This window comes from Lepidochelys kempii, chromosome 10 (genome assembly GCF_965140285.1).
Source record: "Lepidochelys kempii isolate rLepKem1 chromosome 10, rLepKem1.hap1, whole genome shotgun sequence".
Lineage (NCBI taxonomy): Eukaryota > Metazoa > Chordata > Testudines > Cheloniidae > Lepidochelys > Lepidochelys kempii.
Window position 1 is genome coordinate 40,002,657 of NC_136389.1, and position 17,037 is coordinate 40,019,693.

At 47.9% G+C, this 17,037-nt stretch overlaps 1 protein-coding gene and 1 long non-coding RNA gene across 3 annotated transcripts in view; one reads left to right on the forward strand and one right to left on the reverse strand.

Annotated features, from left to right (window-relative positions):
• LOC140918503 (uncharacterized) overlaps positions 1-15,235 on the forward strand; it is a 31,562-nt gene extending 16,327 nt beyond the window's left edge. Inside the window, exon 3 of the long non-coding RNA XR_012161210.2 lies at positions 11,554-15,235. This is a non-coding gene — a long non-coding RNA (uncharacterized LOC140918503). The remainder of the gene's footprint in view (positions 1-11,553) is intronic.
• Positions 1-17,037, reverse strand: part of LOC140918502 (protein PML) — a 42,538-nt gene that overhangs the window by 22,003 nt on the left and 3,498 nt on the right. The window contains exons 3-6 of one of the 2 annotated variants that reach the window (XM_073363077.2): positions 10,069-10,649; positions 8,831-8,892; positions 4,256-4,342; positions 2,769-3,024 (exon numbers count right to left, since the gene is read on the reverse strand). In XM_073363077.2, the coding sequence (XP_073219178.1) occupies positions 2,769-3,024; positions 4,256-4,342; positions 8,831-8,892; positions 10,069-10,649 (986 nt within the window). Of the gene's footprint in view, positions 1-2,768; positions 3,025-4,255; positions 4,343-8,830; positions 8,893-10,068; positions 10,653-17,037 lie in introns of both variants that reach the window. The other variant, XM_073363076.2, reaches the window with a different exon arrangement.

The following is a 17,037-nucleotide window of genomic DNA, read 5'->3' on the forward strand; positions in this document are numbered from 1 at the left end:
TATGGCCCTGATCTAGCAAAGATCTTAAATTTAAACACCCAGGACTCAAATGAAGGGATTTGCTGGACCAGCAGCTGTATCTCTCAGCTCCGCTTCTAAGGACTTCACTATGGAAAACAACATGGGAGGCTGCATTTTTAAAAGTATCCACCAGATGTCCCCGCTGCAGTCCCTGTCTGTTTGCCAGCTGGGACTCATCTGACTTGGAGGGCTGGGGAAGGGCCCAGTACTATCTGGGGAAGGCTGTGGCTGCATTTTAGACTGGTAGGGCTTGACCCCTGGCTGCACTGTGCCTGAGCCTGCCTTGCCAAGCACTGTGGCCTCACAAGCCTGCTAAGCGGCCCCAAGAAGGTTCCCCCCACCCCTGTGTGGTACTTGCTGATATAGGACCTCTCTCTCATACCACCTCCATGCTGCCTGCCATAGTGGAGAGGCAGGGGCACCCAAAGGGGTATGGTCAGAACAGCCTGGCTTCACTGACCTAGCAGTTGAGGCCCCGATCTTCAGGCGCCCTAACTCCCATTGATTTCAATGGAAGTTAGGTGCCTAAGTCACTTTGCAGATCTGGGTCCTGGTGCCTTGTGTGTGTTACAGGCAGGTGTAGCTCAGGGTGCTCTAACACAGAGGGCTGGGTGGGAGACACGGCTGCAGGAGCACCAGGGGTAGGACATAGAAAGCAGGAGATGTAGGTCAGCTTTTCTCACCATCCCAATGTGAACTCTGGGCAATTGGGACTCAACCCTGCAAGGTCCTGGAGGTGGTCAGCTACACAGCGCTTTTCCCCTTTCACTCTCAAAGTGCCTTACAAGGGAGGTCAGTATCTATATCCCAATTTTACAATTGGGGAAACTGAGGCACAGAGAGGGGTGACAACTTGGCTAAGGTCACCCAGAGCTGAGAGACAGAGCTGGGAACTGATCCCAGATATCCTTGGTTTAGGGTGACCAATAGTCCCTTATTACAAGGAACGTCCCATATTTTTTCATCTCTGTACAACAAGGACAGGAGTTGCTAAGTGCTGCAAAAAGCAGAAGAAATACCCTTGGCGAATGGAGGTGAGTGCTGCTTAGTATCAGAGATCCTAGTTTTCCATTATAACGCCCCACAAAAAGAATTCTCTGACAAAAAACATAAAAATCTGTTTTTTTCCACTATTAAAAGGAAACACTGAACTGTAGTTTCCCTAGCCACAGTATAGACACGTATCCATTGAACACAATGTTTGATTGATCTATTTACAATTTTTCAGCTAGCAGCCTGAGCCCTGCCGCCCGGGGCTGACAGCCGGAGCTCTGCCCGGTCTCCTGATTATCTGAATTTTTAAGTATCTGATCTGTCGCTGGTCCCAATTAGATCAGAGAATCGGGGTTCCACTGCACATGTTCTTATTTTTTCACAAAATGTAAAAACTAAAGATTCTCTATAAAAACACAGGTTTCAGAGCGGTAGCTGTGTTAGTCTGTATCAGCAAAAAGAACGAGGAGTGCTTGTGGCACCTTAGAGACTAACAAATTTACTTGAGCATAAGCTTTCGTGGGCTAAAGCCCACTTTATCAGATGCATGCAGTGGAAAACACAGTAGGAAGCTATATATATACAGAGAACATGAAAAAATGGGTGTTGCCATACCAACTCTAACGAGACTCATCAGTTAAGGTGGGCTATTATCAGCAGGAGAATAACAACTTTTGTAGTGATAATCAGGATGGCCCATTTCAAACAGTTGACAAGAAGGTGTGAGTAACAGTAGGTGAAAAATTAGCATGGGGAAATAGTTTTTAGTTTGTGTAAAGACCCATCCACTCCCAGTCTTTATTCAAGCCTAGTTAAATGGTGTCCAGTTTACAAATTAATTCCAGTTTTGAAGTTTCTCGTTGGAGTCTGTTTTTCAAGTTTTTTTGTTGAATAATTGCGACTTTTAGGTCTGTAATTGATTGTCCAATTATTCAACAAAAAAACTTGAAAAACAGACTCCAACGAGAAACTTCAAAACTGGAATTAATTTGCAAACTGGACACCATTAAATTAGGCTTGAATAAAGACTGGGAGTGGATGAGTCGTTACACAAACTAAAAACTATTTCTCCATGCTAATTTCCCCCTACTGTTACTCACACCTTCTTGTCAACTGTTTGAAATGGGCCATCCTGATTGTCACTACAAAAGTTTTTTTCTCCTGCTGATAGCCCACCTTAATTGATGAGTCTCATTAGAGTTGGTATGGCAACACCCATTTTTTCATGTTCTCTGTATATATATAGCTTCCTACTGTATTTTCCACTGCATGCATCCGATGAGCTTATGCTCAAATAAATTTGTTAGTCTCTAAGGTGCCACAAGTACTCCTCGTTCTTTTTATAAAAACACAAATTCCATGTTTTTCCCTGGGAAACAGATTTCTAGGATCCCTGCTTCTTCTTCTTCATTGATAATAATAAATAATAGTAGGAGGAGAGGTGAGATGGGGGTGCTAAGAAAACAGTCCCAAATGTTTGTTTTGAACTACAATGCTGGCAACCCTACCTGGGTCCCAGGCCCGTGCCCTATCCACTAGGCTGTACTGCCTTTGCCTTGCTGTTTACATAAGCACGGAAGGTGCAAATTACAAAGCCAGAAATGTGGAGGGTGAGGCCATGACCTCTGCTTCATAATCCTTACGTTCCATTCAGGACCCTTCTCGTGGTGATGTCTAGCTGCTTTGGCCCAAGCTTCCCTTTCAAGATGCCCCGCGGTGATCTCCCAACAAGGCTCCCACTTCACTCTTCCTACCTTGATCTCCGGGCTCAGAGTGGGCGTTTCCCAGCTCCTGAGAGAGCACAGCTCCCCTCGCTGCAGGAGCCCCTCCACAGTTTCTGCTGGGTGTTGAAGTGCTGGGTCCAGGCTGCAGGTCCAAGTCTAGCAAGCCCTGGTCGCACTTGCTGGGGGTTCTCTCCGGCACCTTGGGCTGAGATTCAAGCTTCAGCACCTTGATTGGTGTCTGGATGGCCTTTTCAGCTTGGCCTGGTTTCCTCTTCCCTGGGGGGGCCTGGGGAGAGAGAAGAGCCCCTAAGCAGCATGGGGATGGGTACCCGTCCAGGGAGCGTTGTGGGGCAGGCTGACAGTGTCCTAGGCCAGAGGTTTGCTCGGTCCTCTGAACACCCAGCCCAGCTGTGGGGGACTCTTTAAAATCCAATTACTGCTCAAAAGGTCCAGGGTAAACTATAAAGTGCTGGACTGTGATTGGGAAGTGAGGCCTCTGCTCTGTCACCCAGCTCCCTGGAGCCTGGATCTGGGCTCCGGATGCCACATGCTGTCTGCAGGGGGTGGGCAGAGTGGGTGGAACTATAAGCCTCCTTCCCCTCACTCTCCCATGCCCCAGTTGGCGCTGGCTGGGTGCCCAGGGCAATGGGGGAGGCAAACTGCACCTTTCTCAGGGCTGCGGTAAATGAGATCCTCACCAAACCCCCACAGTAGAGAGGGCTACGGGAGGGACCGTGACGCCCCGGGGGTACTGCTGGGGCAGTAACCTGCACCCGTGACCACTAGCTCAGGGTGAGGAAGAAGGGCAGCCTAGCCGTACATGGTCAGAGTACTAAGTGTGAGCTCTTTGGAGCAGTGGCCATGTCTCTGTGCTGCGTTTGTACAGCACCTGCATAGCACAATGGGCTCCTGGGCCATGCCTGGGACCTAGAAGCAGCCACGCTACAACCAGTGACCCTCCCTCCTCTTCCCTGTGCTCTTTACGAAGCACTGTAGTGAATCTCGGGCCCGAGTGCCAGCCTCTCCGACCCACAGGACAGACTCTGGGCAGGAGGCAGTCGAGTGAGCTTCCTCCACCCCACTTGCACCCCACCCTGCCCTGCAGAGACCAACAGAAGTGCCGGGTTTGTCCAATTTTTGGAGGGGCCCTGGGGGATGCCTCCAGCAGGTAGCATAAGGGGCAGAGACCCCAATACCCTCCAGGGAAGAGAAAAATACCTCCATCATACCAGGGACAGGCTCCCTTATGCTGGGCTTTGACTTAGGGAGACACAATCCCTGCCCCAAAGAGATTACAGGCCAAGAAGGCATGAAGGCAATCAAATAGATACAATGTGCTGGTGTGAATCAGCATAGCTCTGACAACTTTTCACTACAGCCCAGCCATCTGCTGTACCTTTTGGTCCAATTGTTCTGCCGACCGCTGGGCTCCTCCCCGCTGAGCTCAGGTCCCGATTGGGGAGGGAGGGTCATCTGCAAGCCAGAGCGCAATGTTCCATAATCAGCAGGAAACTTACCATGCCCAGGTGCGCCTCCTGGATGTTGCCAGTAAGCATGGGAACCGAGTGCTGCTCTTGAGTCCTAAGCTGAGTGAACTCCCCTGACTGGAGAAAGCACAAAGGAGCAATTAAAAGGAGCCCTTGGCATTCAGGCTGATAAGGGCCAGTGCGTACGTGAAGTCAGCTTCTCAGAGTTCTTCTAATCCGGACATCACAAGGGCCAGATCCAAAGACCTTGAGGAGCTGCTTCCTCAGCTTGGGCTGTTTGGTGGCCTGCTACAGCTGGGGAGAGAGAAAGGGAGAAGGTGCTACCAGAGAGGCTGAGGAACCACTGAGTGCAGGGGCCTGGTGGGATGCAGCCCAGCTAGTTGGACCTCAAGAGGAAGAGGATCACAGGACAGGAGTCTGGGAAACAGCTTAGGAAATAAGAACATAAGAATGGCCTGAGTGGGTGAGACCAATGGTCCACCTCACCTAGTATCCTATCTTCTGACAGTGGCTTGTGCTAGATGCTCCAAAGGGACTGAATAGAACAGGACAATTATCAAGCGATCCACCCCTGTCATCCACTCCCAACTTCTGGCAGTCAGAGGCCAGGGTCATCTCGAGCATGGGATTGCATCCCTGATCATCTTGGCTAACAGCCATTGATGGAGTTATCCCCCAAGAACTCATCTAATTCTTTTTTGAATCCCATTATACTTGTGGCCTTCACAACATCTCCTGGCAACATGATGTACAGGTTGATTGAGCGTTGTGTGAAGAAGTACTTCCTTATGTTTGTTTTAAACCTGGTGCCTGTTAATGTTCTTATGTTATGTGAAAGAGTAAATAACATTTCCTTATTCACTTTCTCCACACCATTTATGATTTTATAGTCCTCGATCATATCCCTCCTTAATCGTCTCTTTTCTAAGGCGACCACTCCCAGTCTTTTTAATCTCCCCTCATACGGAAGCTGTTCCATACCTCTTAATCTTGTTTTGAGATGGGTGACCAGATCTTCATGCAGTATTCCAAGTAAGATGGATTTATGTAGTGGCATTATGATATTTTCTGTCTTATCATCTATCCCTTTCCTAATGGTTCCTAACAGTCTGTTAGCTTTTTTGACTGCTGCTGCACATTGAGCAAATGTTTTCCCCAAGATCTGGGGAATGACCCCAAGATCTCTTTCTTGAGTGGTAACTGCTAATTTAGTTCCCCATATTTTGTATGTACAGTTGGGACAATGTTTTCCAATGTACAACACTTTGCACTAATCAACATTGAATTTCATCTGCCATTTTGTTGCCCAGTCACCCAGCTTTGTGAGATCCCTTTGTAACTTCACAGTCAGCTTTGGATTTAACTGTCTTGAGTAATTTTGTATTGTCTGAAAACTTTGCCACTTCACTGCTTACCCCTTTTTCCAGATCATTTATAAATATGTTGAACAGCATTAGTCCTAGTACAGATCCTTGGGAGAACCCCCACTATGTACCTCTCTCCTGAAACTGACCATTTAGTCCTACCCTTTGTTGTCTCATTTAACCAGTTGCTGATCCATGAGAGGCCTTTCCCTCTTATCCCATGACTCTTTACTTTTCTTAAGAGACTGAGGTCTGGGACTTTGTCCAAGGCTTTCTGGAAGTCCAAGTACACTATATCAGCTAGATTACCTTTGTCCACATGCTTGTTGACACACTCAAGGAATTCTAATAATGGTGAGGCATGATTTCCCTTTACAAAAGCCAGGTTGACTCTTCCCAACATATTGTGTTCATGTATAATTCTCTTCTTTACTATAGTTTTAGCCAGTTTGCTTGGTACTGAAGTTAGGCTTACCAGCCAGTGAGTATGTCTACACTGGCAAATTTCTGTGCAACAAGAAATTTTATTAAAGAACAACACTTTTATTAAAGCATTGGAATTAAACTACTGTTGCATGTCCACACTGTGTTCCTTGTAACGGTGGAGCGCATCCACATTAGCAGCTCTTGCAACAGCAAAGAGAGCAGCGCACCATGGCAGCTATCCCACTGTACAACTGGCTGCAGGGTGCTTTGGGAAGGGTTCGCAATGCTTCATGGGGCAGGCACAGCATTGCATGATGTAGGTTTCCCAATCCCATTGTTCCATGGGCATCTTACTACATTGCCAGCTGCTTTTCAACTGAAGTGGGGTGTGGGGTGGCAGAGTGTGTGACAGGGAGTGTGTGTGTATGGACAGGGGGAGAGACTATGCTTTGGGGGAAAGAGTGTGTCAGCTTGCTGTCTTGTAAGTTCAGACAGCAGCAGGAAGCAACCAGTTCTGAGGCAGGAAGAGGGGGACACCCTGTCATCAGCCCCCGCCTTCCTCCCCAGCTCTCTGCACAACAATCTGTCTATCTCTCTCAGCTCTGTGTTCAACAGCAGGAGCATTCCACATCAGTGGTTTGCTTTGTGTCCCAGAGCAGATCAGCTCAGAATGCAAGGGTTGTCAGAAACAGAGCTTTGAAAGGGGAGGGGCGCATGTCTCCAGGGCAGCAGAGTTCAAAACAATGAGCAGAGCAGCCACTTGAGGGATTACGGGACACTTCTGGAGGCCAATTGATTTCTTTCTGCACTGTAACGTGTTTACACTGCCAATACAACGCTGGAGCCTCTGTGCTTAGGACTCTCAGGGTAGGTATACACTGCTCACGATGCCGCAGCAGCGCTCTGACATGAGCAGTGTAGACACGCTTTATCGCCGGGGAGAGAGCTCTCCCCGCTGATAAAAAAACCCCACCCTGAACATGGCTCCCAGCAATAAACCGCTGTCTATACTGGCACTTTTCAGCACTAAAACTTTTGTCACTCAGGGCGGTGTTTTTTCACACCCCGAACAACTGAAGTTTTAGCGCTGAAAGTGGCAGTGTAGACACAGCCTCATCGAGGTGGTGTTTTTGCAGTGCTGCAACTGAGGAGTTTCTGTGCACAAAGTGGTTTGGCAGTGTGTACACCTCGGGAGTTACACTGCAGAAAGCTGCTTTACTGCGCTGTAATTTGCAAGTGTAGACAAGGCCTGTATTTGCAAGGATCGCCTCTGGAGCCTTTAAAGAAAAATCAGTGTTACATTAGCAATCCTCCAGTAATCTGGTACAGAGGCTGATTTAAGCATTAGGTTACATACCACAGTTAGAAATTCTACAATTTCATGTCTGAGTTCCTTCAGAACTCTTGAGTGATTACCATCGGATCTTGGTGACTTATTACTGTTAAATTTAAAAATTTGTTCCAAAGCCTCCTCTGCTGACACGAATCTGAGGAACTGTCCCAGATTTGGGTAATCTAAAAAGAATGGCTCAGGTGTGGGAGGCCACATCCTTTGCAGTGAAGTCTGGTGCAAAGAATTCATTTAGCTTCTCCACAAGGGGCTTGACTTCCTTGAGTGCTCCTGTAGCCCCACAATCATTCAGTGGCCCTCCTGGTTGTTTGGCAGCCTTCCTGCTTCTGATGTACTTAAGAATTTTTTTGCTATTAGTTTTTGTGTCTTTTGCTAGTTACTCTTCAATTTCTTTTTGGGCCTGTCCAATTTAGCTTTTACTGCATTTTGTACTCGGTTGTTTAGCCGTGGTGGCACTTTTTTGGTCTTCTTATTATTTTGTTGTTGTTGCCTTTTAAGGAACAGTCATAAGAGTGAAATGCCTGTAAGCTGCATGGATACTATTTTAAAACACCATAAGAGAGGTTCAAACTAAATGTAGACCCCAAATCAACAACAACAACAAAACAGTAAGAAGACCAAAAAAGTGCCACCACGGCTATTCTCTCCTTGTTGTACCGGGTCGTTTTCTCTGTTGGTCACAGGTGTGGCTGCCTGTCTCCAGGGTTGGCAGTTCTGGCAGCTATGCAGGGGTGTAATCTAGATGATTGCCTGTAAGCAGGAAAGGCTCTTCTCTCCCTTCTGCTCAGGCTTAGTAAGGGGTGTGTGACCCCGTTACAGAGATCAACCACTGAGAGGAGGAGCAGGCAGAGCAGCAGCTGGCCAGCGAACGGGGTGTGGTGACAGAACAGGGTGGGAAGAAGGGATGTGTCCTGCTTTGAGCAGGGGGTTGGACTAGATGACCTCCTCAGGTCCCTTCCAACCCTGATATTCTATTATTCTATGTTGTAGAAAAGAGGGAAAGGTCTCTGAATGTGGGCAAAAGTGCGGGCTCTTCCAGATGAAGGGAGCGGCATGAAACAGACCTGTCCCCTAGCGTGGGAGATGGGGACAAAGAGAGAAGAATGTCACAGAGTAGAACTGCATGGTGGTGAAGGTCCCTGGGGGATCTCTGTTATTGGGTGTCTGGACAGAATCTCACCCATGGGCTTCAACACAATGAGGTGCCATGCTCCCCTCCTTTGGCCTTTTCCCTGCTAGTGCTTGGTGGGAGGGTCACGGTAGCCACGCTCCTATCAATGCAGAATTGGGTCCCCCCCACACTCCTTGTCCTGCTCAACACTCCTTACCCCCCATCACGCATGTAAATTTGGCCAGTGTGGCAGGTGGGAGAAACTACAGAATCAGCATCTCCACCAGCCCTTGGCATGGCAGGAGCCCTCCCCTACCCCTTTGATAAGGGCAAATGCAAATAGCTCCTCTCACCAAGTCCTTAGGTGAAGATACCTCAGTCACTGGAGCTACTTGGGCAGCACAGGAGGCAGCATCTACAAAGGAGAAAGATTGAGCTGGGTGAAGCTGTTCTCAGAGGCAGTGAAAATACTCCCAGATTGCTGGTTACAGTGTCGGCAGAGTGTCCCCATGCCCTGCAAGCAGCTGAGTTGGGAGTGGCCTTGGCAGAAGGCCTGTAATAGTAAGATCTGGCTTGCTTCTCATTCTGATTCTCAATCCCTCATCAGAAGCCCGACTGCTAGGTTCTGGATGAGCCAGGAACATAGGTGCCTGCTACCTTTGCCGGGAGTCCAGCAAGCAGAACCACAGCAGTGAAACCAGCACGTCATAAAATCCAGCCTAACTATCTTCATATTTGCATAGGGAGATGAGGCAGAGACCGCTGAGTGATGCTACCGTTGGACCAACCTCATTGCTAGTGGAACTGACTGCAGTGGAGTTACACCAGGGGTGAATCTGGCCTCCTGCTTTCAGACAGAGCACAGAGTTGCCACCTGGCCTGCAGTGATGTGGGAATGGCCTCAACTGGAGGAGGTAGTGCTGAGTCCTTTGAGACAGTGAGGCCCTGCTTTTGGGAAACAGCTTCCTATTCTGAAGGGGCACTCCTAGCACTTAAAACATCCAGCTAGTTGACGGGCGGGCCCAGTCTCATCAGAGTGTTATGGACTGCAATCCCAAAACTGGAGAGCACAGGCTGGATTCTCCACTGTCCTGCACCTCAGGTCATCCTTTACACCAGTAGATGCAAAAGGCTAGGGAATCAGAAAGGGAGCTATTGCCACACACTTTGCATTGGTGGGAATGATGGACCCATGGCATGGGGCGATGGGGAATCAGGGGAAATGGGACCGAGGCTGAACTGGCCCATTTCACATCACCTCCCACCACCCTGAAAGTTAGAGCACTGTTAGCTAAATGAGGGCCAATTATGCAAAGAGGGAAAGAATTCCTGGACACTTGAGAGATGCTGATATTTTGTGGGTTTTAACGTAGCTGCCCCAAAGTGTAACATCTTCCTCAGATTTCACAGGCAGCTTTTTGCAAGAGGGAAAATAGTTTGCCCCATTTTCGAGGTATAGTAATTAGTAAGGCAGGGCAGGTGGTACATTGAGGACATCAGACATGGCATCATGCAGCCATGCCCCCATCCCGCCAAGCACTACCCCATCTTACTCCAGCAGGAGCCACACAGGTCTGTGAAAGCATCTTACCTCTCTCCCCAGTCACTCTTTCAAACAGAGCCTGGAGTTTGGCTTTACACTCGGCGAAGTCTCCAGCCTGGACACTGGCTCCCACTGCCAGAGGCTGCAGTTTCATGAGCTCCTCTAAGGATCCTTTGATGAAGGGGTGCATGTCCATCACTTCCTGGTCTGACGCATAGAGATGCATCTTCTCCACTAGCTGCTCACTGGCCCCCATCCTTTTGAGCACAGCTTCCATCTGCTTCAGCTTCCCCTCCAGGTCCTCGTTCCCCAGGCGGTGCTGCCTTTCCACCATCTCCAGCAGCTCCTGCTCCTTCTCTTGGATCAACTTCACCATGTGTTCGATGCTCTTTCGGATCAGCTCCTGGTTTTCAGTCCTCACCCGGTCCATTTGGTCAGCTTTGCCCTTCAGGCTTTTATAGACATCCTCAAAGTGGGCCTTCTTCCTCTTCAGCTCTTCGCTCAGGCTCCCCAGCTCCTCCTGCCGCCGCTCAATTTCCGTCTGGATGTTGCAGTAGAGTTTTGAGTGCTCACTATCCAGGAGCGCACAGGAACAACAGAGAGGCTTGAAACATCCTCTGCAGTAGATACTACTGATACAAGCACAATACAGCTTAATTTGAATGCATCCTAAGAAGTCCCTTCTTCTCTACAACCCACTGCTTGGCCTACAGTTGAGGCTGGGGCAAGGCCTTTGGTTGTAGCCACATCCTGAGCCTCGTGATTAGAGCTGGTGGGGATTTTTTCAAATAAACATTTTTTTCACTGAAAAATGTCAATTAGTCCCAAGTGAAACCATTCACAAACAGGATCGGTGTCAATGAATTTCATGACTCGACAAAATGTCAAGCAATGTTTCAAAAGGGTTAGTTTCAACATTTTCAAAATGAAAAATTCTGGTTTTCTGGTCCAAAACAATTTAAAAAAAAAGAAATTTAAGCTAACTGCAGTCAAAAAAAAGGAGAGCTTTATAAAAAGAAAAAAAAAAGGTCAAAACCGAAACAAAATGTTTTGATTTATACAAACAGAAACCTTTTGCTTTAGAAAAATCATTGAGATTTTGACTTTTTGTCCCGATTCAGGATGTGGAAAAAGTTTTGAACTCTCAAAGATTTTAGTGGGATGGGAAACCATTTCCCACCCAATACTATTGTGATGAGAGGTGTAGAGGAAAAGTGGAGTAGAGGAAGAGAAGAAGAAATAAGATCTCCAAAGTTTCCCACAGGCAGCCAGACTTATGGGGGTTGATTCAAATATTTGGCCATTGGCATATCTCTAACAAAAGCATTCCCTACTGGCACATAGAGAAAAAGGGCAGCGACGTAATGGGATAATAGCTGCATCCTGTGGAAATTCCCTTCCCATTCTGGGGAACTCCTTAGAGATTCTCTAGGACAGATCCTCCTCAGCTGGTGTTAATGGGAATGGTTGTGCTGAAATCAATGGAGCCATGGTGATTTACATCAGCTGAGTATGATGCCTTCTGTTTTTCAGGGAGTCCAGGAGAGGGACAGTCTCCAAAGAGGAGATAAATGGAGAAAAGCTGCAGCCCAGCATAGCCACCCAGAGGCTGGAATCTACAGAGTGATTCATTAGGAACTGTTTGTAGAAGTTGGCAATTGGCTCTTGATGAGAAATGGGATATGCCTGCTGCTCTGATTCCATTCCTTCTCCCACTCAACTGCTTGTAGGTATCAACTAAATTAACAGCCAAGGCACAGAAAGGCTAAGAGACTTGTCCAAGGTCACACACAGTCTGTGGTAAAGCAGGGATTTGACCCCCCCAATCTCACAGGTCCTAGCCTAGTCCCCTAAATACTGGACCAGCCCTCCTTGCAAGGACATACTGGTGCAGCTGCAAGAATGGTACTAAGGGTGTCAGCTGCAGCATACCCAGGGCTCAGTCACTACTTTCACCATGCAGGTTATGCTGAGCAGATTGCCATGACCTGGTGGTGAAAATGCCTGAGTCCCATCTACCCTAATATCTTAGCACTGATTCAGCTGCACCGTTGCTGGCAGTCGTTGGTGCAGCTGCACCCAGTGAGTAAGCAAGACAGAGTATCCAGCATGTCTGTGCAACACATGCTTCTCATTTGCAGTAATCTCACCGGGCCAGATTCTAGACTCTGTTACAGTGGTATAAAGCCAAGTGTAACCCATCAGTGACAATGAAGTGATTCTGCATTTATAATGGTGGAAATTGGATCAGACTCTGGCCCATTCTGAGTATAATACCATGGGGTGTGGGATACAGACACCGAGAGCTTGAGCAAATCTGAGACATGCAGAGAAATGTGACATGAGATTCTCTCTCCTCCCACCCAGTATTGTTTCTTTTCATGCCCGTCACTTTTCAGTTTGATGGCATTCCCATTAATCCCACCCCAAAGCATGATTTAAAATCTACAGGCAACTAAAGAAAAGGGCTGGGTAGATGGGAGGAATAATCAAACCATTGTCCTCTAAGAGAACCAGGAATTTAATTACCATATCTAAGGTAGAAGCAAAACTCAATCAGCTTAATGGGACTAAATCGGGGGGGGGGGGGGCCCAGATAATCTTCATCCAAGAATATTAAAGGAATTGGCACATGAAATTGCTAGCCCTTTAGCAAGAATTTTTAATGAATCTGTAAACTCAGGGGTTGTACCATATGATTGGAGAATTGCTAACATAGTTCCTATTTTTAAGAAAGGAAAAAAAAGTGATCCGGGTAACTACAGGCCTGTTAGTTTGACATCTCTAATATGTAAACTCTTGGAAAAAAATTTGAAGGAGAAAGTTGTTAAGGACATTGAGGTCAATGGTAAATGAGACAAAATACAACATGGTTTTACAAAAGGTAGATCGTGCCAAACCAACCTGATCTCCTTCTTTGAGAAAGTAACAGATTTTTTAGACAAAGGAAATGCAGTGGATCTAATTTACCTAGATTTCAGTAAGGCATTTGATACCGTGCCACATGGGGAATTATTAGTTAAATTCAAAAGATGGGGATCAATATGAAAATTGAAAAGTGGATAAGGAATTGGTTAACAGGGAGACTACAGCGGGTCCTACTGAAAGGTGAACTATCAAGCTGGAGGGAGGTTACTAGTGGAGTTCCTCACGGATCAGTTTTGGGACCAATCTTATTTAATCTTTTTATTACTGACCTCGGCACAAAAAGTGGGAGTGTGCTAATAAAGTGTGCGGATGATACAAAACTGGGAGGTATTGCCAATTTAGAGAGAGACCGGGATATCATACAGGAAGATTTGAATGACCTTGTAAACTGGAGTAATAGTAATAGGATAAAATTTAATAGTGAGAAGTGTAAGATTATGCATTTAGGGATTAATAACAAGAATTTTAGTTATAAGCTGGGGACGCATCAATTAGAAGTAACGGAGGAGGAGAAGGACCTTGGAGTATTGGTTGATCATAGGATGACTATGAGCCGCCAATGTGATATGGCAGTGAAAAAAGTTAATACGGTCTTGGGATGCATCAGGTGAGGTATTTCCAGTAGAGATAGCAGGTTTTAGTACCGTTATACAAGGCACTGGTGAGACCTCACCTGGAATACTGTGTGCAGTTCTGGTCTCCCATGTTTAAGAAGGATGAATTCAAACTGGAACAGGTACAGAGAAGGGCTACTAGGATGATCCGGGGAATGGAAAACCTGTCTTATGAAAGGAGACTCAAGGAGCTTGGCTTGTTTAGCCTAACTAAAAGAAGGTTGAGGGGAGATATGATTGCTCTCTATAAATATATCAGAGGGATAAATACCGGAGAGGGAGAGGAATTATTTAAGCTCAGTACCAATGTGGACACAAGAACAAATGGATATAAACTGGTCATTGGGAAGTTTAAACTTGAAATTAGACGAAAGATTCTAACCATCAGAGGACTGAAGTTTTGGAATAGCCTTCCAAGGGAAGCAGTGGGGGCAAAAGACCTATCTGGCTTTTAGATTAGACTTGATAAGTTTATGGAGAAGATGGTATGATGGGATAATATGATTTTGGCAATTGATTGATCTTTAAATATTCATAGTAAACAGGCCCAATGGCCTGTGATGGGATGTTGGATGGGGTGGGATCTGAGTTACTACAAAAAATTCTTTCCTGGGTATCTGGCTGGTGAATCTTGCCCACATGCTCAGGGTTCAGCTGATCGCCATATTTGGGGTCGGGAAGGAATTTTCCTCCAGGGCAGATTGGAAGAGGCCCTGGAGGTTTTTCGCCTTCCTCTGTAGCATGGGGTATGGGTCACTTGCTGGAGGATTCTCTGCTCCTTGAAGTCTTTAAACCATGATTTGAGGACTTCAGTAGCTCAGACATAGGTGAGAGATTTTTTGCAGGAGTGAGTGGGTGAGATTCTGTGGCCTGCACTGTGCAGGAGGTCAGACTAGATGATCATAATGGTCCCTTCTGACCTTAATATCTATGAATCTATGAATTAGTGATTGGTACTGGCAGCAATAGATTATTATACATGTGTGTTATATGCATGATTGGTGGGTGAAGCTTCCCCTCAGGGAGGCTAGCTCCCTGTCCCGCCTCTTCTGCCAGTGGCCCCACCCCACTTCACCCCACTCTGCCCCAGGCCCACTGTAACAGGGTGCTGGCCAGGAGGTCCTGGGCCAGCCCTCTGTTAGCCTAGCTCCAATTAAGAAGCATTAATTGGGGCTGGCTGAGTATGCCACACTTAATTGCTAGAAGGGAAGCACCTGCGGGCCTCATTAGCCAGGGGGCTATATAGGGCTGGCAGGCAGGCAGGCAAGGGAGGAGCCAAGGACTGTGCATCACTGCTGGCTGGAGAAGCTAGCTTTCCCCCAGGTTGCTGGTTTGCAGCGGTCTGTAAATAGAAGGTGGTGGGAGTTGACACCGTGAATAAAATAAAAATAAAATAAAATAATTGTACTCAGAAGAGATCTCTGGCTGATTTGTTGCAAGGACAAGCAAACTCCTTGTTACGCCCACCTCCTCCTCTGCTCAGCCCCCTCCCTGCCACAGGTGTCCCTCCTCTCCATCCCCCCTCCTCCTTGCCCCTTGGGCCCCCACTGCTGCTCACCAGTCCCTCCTCCCTTTCTGCTCAGTCCCCTTGCTGCTGCTCGCCAGTCCCACCTCCTCCCTCTCAGCCCGCCCTCCTGCTGTTCACTGGTCTCTCCTCCCACCATTTGTCCTCTCCCTGCTCACTGTATGCTTCTCCTTCCCCCCTCCTCCCCGCTCAGCCCCAGAGCCACTGCTCGCTGGTCCCTCTTCCTCCTGTCCCCGCTTGCCCCCCCACCTCTGCTCACTGGTCCCTCCTCTCTCCCCCTCCCCGCGTGCATCCCTCCTCTCCTCCCCTCCACTGACCCTCGCCACATCCCTTCCCCCCTCTTCCCACACAACCCCCATCGTCACCCACCGCATCCCTCCTCCCATTGGAGGCCAAGTGGGAGGGGAGGAGGGACCGGCGGTGGGGGGCCGAGTGGAGAGGAGGAACCAGCAAGCGGCAGGAGGGACCTCCAGAGAGGGGGTTGGAGAGTGCTGGAGAGGAGCACCAAGGCAGAAAACGCTGAGTTTTTATATGAGCCATGCAGGTTCCTGGGCAGCTGAGGAGGTGATTTCTGCTACTCAGCTTCCTGGGTTCATCAGTAATCTCCCTGGGGAGTCCCAGGGACCCAGGTAGCTGAGTAGTAGGTACCGGCTCCTCAGCTGCCTGGGAACCTGCATGGCACATAATAAATAAGCAAACTCTTCCCATGGAAGCCTACTCCCAGCATGTAGGGGAAGAGGTGGAGCCACCATGGCCCAGGCTTCTGGCCGCAGGATCAGCGGTGGCTGCACCGGGGAGGCTTAGCCCCTCCTGGCCTACTGTACCCGCTGCCCATGGTTATATGCCTTTCAATATGACACATGCGTGGGGAGTTTGTAAGTCTCTACGAAGGATCTTTGGGAATAGAGGTTTTCCCATACTAGCCCAGAGGGTTCGTCAAGCCAGTGCCTTCAGCAGTGGTCAACATGCACTGTGTCAGACGGTGTGTGGGAGGGAAATCCCAAGATGTACCTGGCCAATTGTTCAATGGGGGGTGTGACCCATGCTTTGTCCCCCGCATTACTGCACCACACACAGAAGTTTGAGTCTCCTCTTGCCTCCAAACTAAAGAGCCTGGTCTTTTAATTCAAGCAGTAAGGGCTCATGAATTTAGATGCTGAGGTCCCGGGTTCAGTCTCTGCAGAAGAGCAACCCTGGGGCATTGTTTGAGGTGCAGGGGGATGCGAATTCCAGCCTGACCCCTGTTGTGATCTGCTGACACCATGAAGCAAGGGTGGGAATGTGCAGAGGCCACTTGAAAAAGAGCTAGCCTCATTTTACAGATGGGGAAACTGAGGCACAGGAAGAGGCTGTTGTGACAGTACACCCTATATTCTGCATAGTAATATGGTTATGATGGGAATATGGCATAACTAAGATATACTTTATGCAAGATGGCTCATGTAAGATACCATTGGAAAGGTTATGATTTACTGAATGTGATTATCCAGTTTGTATGCATGTATCATTTCTGTATCTAAAGTTAGGAATATTGACTATGTAACAATTACATCTGTGTGTGTACTTTGGAGGAACGCCTGCCAGACAGTAGGCAATCCTCCTGAATGACCCATTTAAGAAGGACAATAGAACTCTGAAGATACAAATCTCCCACCTTCCTGAAGTGCTTCCTGGGATGCTGTATTGACACTACAAGGTCAGGTGACAATCTCACCTGATGAAAAATACCCCTTTGGACACAGCTGGTACTTTTCCACTGTAGGGGGATGGGGATCAAACAAAGGATTCCTGCCTTAGGTAAATCCGTTTTAAGGGCTGGGGAGCGGGTTGATCTGGACTCTCCTCCATTGCCTACCCAAGAAGAAGGACTGCTGAAAGTACCTGAAGGGACAAAGGAACTAACCTGAGGGGAAAGGCAGGGGCGAGTCCAGACTGTGACAGGGGTCCAGT